General features: G+C 35.6%; 1 protein-coding gene across 1 annotated transcript; it reads left to right on the forward strand.

Annotated features, from left to right (window-relative positions):
* Window positions 1-1,502: 1,502 nt before the first annotated feature.
* On the forward strand, window positions 1,503-5,610 carry LOC107680065 (transmembrane 4 L6 family member 19-like). The gene is made up of 5 exons (XM_016475828.1): window positions 1,503-1,580; window positions 3,063-3,131; window positions 3,290-3,444; window positions 4,471-4,663; window positions 5,274-5,610. Exons 1-5 carry the CDS (start codon window positions 1,503-1,505, stop codon window positions 5,286-5,288), a joined length of 510 nt encoding a protein of 169 aa, XP_016331314.1. The 3' UTR covers window positions 5,289-5,610.
* Window positions 5,611-5,827: the final 217 nt, after the last annotated feature.

A 5,827-nucleotide genomic window follows, 5' to 3' on the forward strand; every position in this document is an offset into this window, starting at 1 on the left:
CGCCACCTGGCATCGCGGAAGAGTTTACCCAGCTGGTGGAGGGCCGAGCGTCAGTGTTTCTGGGAACCGGAACAAGATTATTATATTTTTTTCCTCTCTCCCCTCTCTTGTCTCTGTCTCTCCTCATCCTTCCGTCTCCTTTTCTCTCGCCTCGTCTGTCTGTCCTTACCCCCAGGTACACCGCGGCCGCCATGATCGGCTCCCCCGGAGTGGGGAGGGGGTGAGTAGAGCGCAGTCTCGTGAGTACCCCCCGGCCTGTGCCCAGGTACGCCGCGGCCGCCGTGATTGGCTCCCCCTGGAGGGGGGAGGGGGGGAGTAGAGCACAGTCTCGTGGGTACCCCCCCGGCCTGCGAGGGGCGAAAGGGGTATGTGACGAGAGGGGCGGGGCCGAGAGCCATGGGAACGGAGTGAGGCCGGTGGAGTAAATGCTAATGCGTGACACTTGCACCACTCACTGGTCTCGAGTCCCATGGAGGAGCTCCGGAAGGATAAAAGGAGGAGTGACGACAGTGGTGTACGAGAGAGGACCAGGCCTGGAATTTATTTTGTGTTTTGGTTCTGTTTGACCGCGAGGAGCTGTCGTGTTATTTTGTGTTTATTTTATTATTAAAGTTTTGTTCAAATGTTCGCCGGTTCCCGCCGCCCCCTTTCCGAACTACGAACGTTGTTACAATATACATGCATGTAAATGTTTTTAAAATATGTTCACACACATTATGTAAACAAAAACTTGTATTTTGGATGCGATTAATTGCGATGAATCATTTGACGGCACTAGTAAAAAATATACAGTAAATAATTCTGAAGTTGCTGGTTTGACACAAAAATCCCCTGAGAGCTGTTATGCGCGACCATAGTGGCAGATATCTAATCATCTTAAAGAACGAGCACAAAATAAGAATAGTTTAAATATGGCATCCTCAAAAAGCAATGTAAAAGATTGTTTATGATGCATATATGATTGTTCATAACATGACAAACTTCACATTCGAACCAAAGCAAGAACATTGCAGAAGTAGGATCAGTGCATCACAATGAATCAGTGCAGAACTCTGTTGCAATTCTCTATTGCGTATCCTAATAGTTGCCTCAAAAATCAAACTTCTGGCATTGTTTATTCACCCTCAATGAGGCACTTTGTATGACTTTCTTTCTTCCGTGGAAAACAAAATGAGACATTTTCAAGAGTTGAACTAGTCACTAGTTTCTGTGCAATTATAATGAATAGGAATTGGACCTTTCAAGCTTCATAAAAACAGCACTGTTGTGCAAAACATGCACACTATCCATAATTATCTGAAGCCATTGTTTGTGGAACAAAAGCACACTGTAGCATACTTATAAAGTGAAAAAGTTATAATTAAAAGTCCTTGGAAATAATATACATTAAATGAATATACTTAATTGTGAACCGAATGTAATGTAATTGGACACTTAACTGCATGTTAATTGCAATTAAATGAAAATGTATTATAGCTTAAATTAATATGAATTGCAATTTGATGAAATTAGTCATAACAGAGAATCATGTGACCAGAGAGGCCATGTGGTGCTCTGGGATCTGGGCATCAGGGCTTCTGGTGAGCTTATCTGTTCTTTTGTTTGGTTTGGTTTGTAGGAGATCTGATACCATTCTATATTATTTTGATATTATATGTGACCCTGGAGTACAAAAGCAGTCTTAAGTCGCTGGGGTATATTTGTAGCAATAGCCAAAAATACATTGTATGGGTCAACATTATTGATTTTTTCTTTTATGCCAAAAATCATTAGGATATTAAGTAAAGATCATGTTCCATGAAGATATTTTGTAAATTTCGTACTGTAAATATATTAAAACTTAATTTTTGATTAGTAATATGCATTGCTAAGAACTTCATTTGGACAACTTTAAAGGCGATTTTCTCAATATTTAGATTTTTTTTTGCACCTCAGATTCCAGATTTTCAAATAGTTGTATCTCGACCAAATAATGTCCTATCCTAACAAGCCATACATCAATGTAAAGCTTATTTATTCATCAATTTAAAAAAATTGACCCTTATGACTGGTTTTGTGGTCCAGGGTCACATATATTAAAACAATTACAGAATTAGTATTATTATTGGAATATAGTAAATGTAGTATACAATAATATGTGTCTGTGTATTTATATATACTCAGTATGAATAAGAATCTTGTTAATAAATTATTATATTAGATATTTACTGAATAATAATAAAATGAAGTCATCAAAATGTATTATAAGTATGTGTTATATATAATTGAATAAAACATTATATAATTATGTATATTAGACTTGTGCCGGTATTCGGTAATGCGATATATCACGGTAATGAATATGCACGATATTGTTATCGTGAGCACTTCTAAATACCGTGAATAATTATATATTACAAATTATTCAAAATTTTGAATGCATTTTAAGAATACTTTTCCCATCAACTGGTCAAAATGCACAACACCGCTGTATGCTGCGTGAAAGACGTGCGCACTCTGATGTAAAGAAGCGCGGACGAGAAGCACATGGCGGAACACGTGAGAGACGCTCTGGATGAAAGCGCACTTTCACTCTCTGACAGCAGATGGCGCTAAACTGCAGAAATAATAATAATAATAATAATTAATTTAAATGAAACCCTGTAAACAAAGCAGCTGCTCTACTTTCTATCGCAACATGAAAATTTGATACCGGCATATCCCTAATGTATATTATATATAAGTAAGAGATAATGCACAGCATGTGCATTAAACGGTTTTAGTGCACAGCTGCCAGCCAATCAGAATCGAATATGCAGACAGACCATGGTATATAATAGAATATACAACAGAACAAAAATAACTAAATTTATCTATTTTACATTTATTAATATACATGTTACTTATTTATTTGTTTGTTTATTTAAATAAAATAAATATTTTTTTATTTTATTTAGTTATTTTTTAGGGCCATCTGTAGGGCATTACTCATATTACATGATGGAACTGTCATGTGGCATCTGTTGTGTATTTTACATCGGACTGTCCAGTATTGCTCTGATGGCTGTTGTGTGGTTTGTCAGGTGCTTGTGGCCGCGCGAGGTTTTACAACACACTACGAAAAGAAAGGATGCTGTTATTTTACTACTGAGGTAAGACTATTGTATTGTGTGGATTTTTTGTATTTTCTTCTAAACAATCATCATTTGAACAATAATTGATTAACATGATGCTTTGAACAAATATTCTTTCCTAATGATGCCACGTCACTTAACAGTGTTTTGGGGGATTTTTTTTTTGTGGTTTCCAGGTTTTGCGTAAGTTGGGCTACACATGTTTGGCTATTCTGGCAGCTGGTTTGTGTTTCATGGTGAGCGGGACGGGGCTGACGCGGGGACCCCTCTGTTTACACAACAGCACTGACGGCCTAAAGTGGGGACGGCCATTAAAACAAGACAAAACTGGGTGAGTCAGACCTCAGATTGCTAGATTCTTTCACTATTTTTACAAAGTTATTCATTCAGTAGGCAAAAGCGTCAACATTAGTATTGTTTCGTTTCACTGAGAAACAAATCAGACATTAAACCTGATGTGTCCATTATGTGTGCATTAAAGTGATTTTAACTCCACATGAAGTTAGCTTTGAGGTTGTGTGCTGTGAAGTTGAGTTTATCTTATGTATCTTTCAGTGATGGAAAGGTTACTTTGTTACAGATTACAAGTTACCCTATCTAAAATGTTACAAGTAGTGTAACTATTTCAATTACTTCATTACATTTGATTAGTTTTCGATTCCTTTTCTAAATTTCTAACTGTTATTCATTTTCAAACATGTACAGTAAAGCAGGCAGGGTTAACCTTACAGTACTCTACACTGATTATTGTCAGATTTTCAAAGTCACTTGAAATAAGAGTATAATTTAATTTTAAAGCACAGCCAGCACAAAATCAGAGATCATTTGAGGTTAAATACAGATTTAAAACCATAACAAGGAATAGTTAAGTAGCTGTGATACTGTTTTTGAAATCAAATCTTTGCATAGTTATGATAGGAAACACTGGCATCTAACAGTTTATCTTAAAAAAATTAAATAAAATAAAGCATACACATAAACCCAAATAGGAAATAAAACAGTTATCGAATAAGCATGTGTCCTATTCTGTGTACTAAAGTCCTGAAACATTGGTGTCTCATATTTTTAGAGCAGTCACTGCAATTTATGAAAGAAGTCAATTAAATCTGTATGTGGGTGAAAAAAAAAAAAATCAGATGAAACCCCCTTTTTAATCGTGAACGTTTTCATTAGTACATTTTTGTAACTGATTACAGTTACATTTAATTTGTAATGAAATGACATTAATTTAGTTGCATGTGACTAGTTACTTCCCAACACTGGTAGTGTTAATGTGTGCTGCTCTTTTTGTTTTGTGTCCAGTGCTCTCAAGCATTATGCTATTATATGTAAATAACTCAAGCACATGTTCACGCAGAGAGCAGCTTTACCTCTATGCTCCGGAGCGGTGGCCGTCTGCCTGTGTGGAGCCTCGGCGTGTTGTGATCTGGAATATGGCTCTTTTCTCTGTCCTCATGGCAGCGAGTGGCCTTCAGCTCATTTTCTGCATTCTTCATCTCCTCACCGCCTTACTGGAGTTCATGTGCAGACCCAGCTTCTGCAAGAATAAGGTACAGATGCTCACAAAGAGCCTTGTGAAAAAGACACGTCAGTGAATTCACTGTGCACTTGTAGCATACTTCAAATCTACTGTAAGATAATGTCATATTAATGAAATAAAAGTACACTTAAAGAGAGTGCACCTTCATGACTGCGTTTCTTAAGTGAACTTTGTAATATAGTCAAATGAAAAGTTTTACGTTAAAGGATTTGAAATCATTATTTTTATTAATCTTGCCATGTTTTATAGAAGTACACTTACAGTATTTTGATGTGTTGACTAGCATACTAAAGCTCATGTAATGTACTTGATTTTAGTGTTTCTATTAAGGGTCATATATTTGAAATATACTATACTTGATCATTTCAAAAGTGTAATTTCATTTTTTTAATACATGCATTAGAAGTTTTAATAGAAATGATATATTTAAATAGCTTGTAAAATAAAAAAAAATGCTTGTAAGAACATTTGGCAGAATGCTTTAACCGTAAATAAAAGTAATAATGAATTTATAAGCAAGTATCACTTAAATGGGTAAAAAATCCACTCTACAGTTCAGAAAATTGCATTTTTGCATTTATAACACAATTTAAAAATATCTACTTTTCCCTCTTTTTTAGGTTGTTCCTGTTTGAAATGACTAGAGGTTGTATTTATTTCCTCTCCGTGTGAGAATGAGAAGGACATTTTTGGGGGGGTTAAACAGTCAGCTATGACTGCTTAACTTATTTTAAACAGAAAGAGAGAGAGAAAATAGAAATGGGAAGTGGATCGGGGAAGCCAGTTTTCACATCCCTGAAGTTTTTACTGCACTGTCATCACACACGTCCAGTCTTAAGAGTGATTTTAGTGACGGTAAACTTTGAATCCCAGAAACACTTGAACAGATAAAATGCCTTGAATAATCCACTAAAAGCATAGAGACAAATAATCCGTTTCAAATAGTCTGTATTGTAATATATATTCAGAATGCACTTTAATATTTATGCAATGTATAGTAATGTAATTTCATGTGTGTGTATGTGTTGATACTGAAAAGCTTAGTTTTAGATGTTATTTTTATTGTTTGATTTCTACGAGATTAAAAACTAATTGTATGAACACTTCATTGTGTAAAGGAATGCATTATTTACTGAATTCCACTCAACTGCATTGATTTTAATGGAATATACAA

This window comes from Sinocyclocheilus anshuiensis, unplaced genomic scaffold (genome assembly GCF_001515605.1).
Source record: "Sinocyclocheilus anshuiensis isolate Anshui unplaced genomic scaffold, SAMN03320099.WGS_v1.1 scaffold853, whole genome shotgun sequence".
NCBI lineage: Eukaryota > Metazoa > Chordata > Actinopteri > Cypriniformes > Cyprinidae > Sinocyclocheilus > Sinocyclocheilus anshuiensis.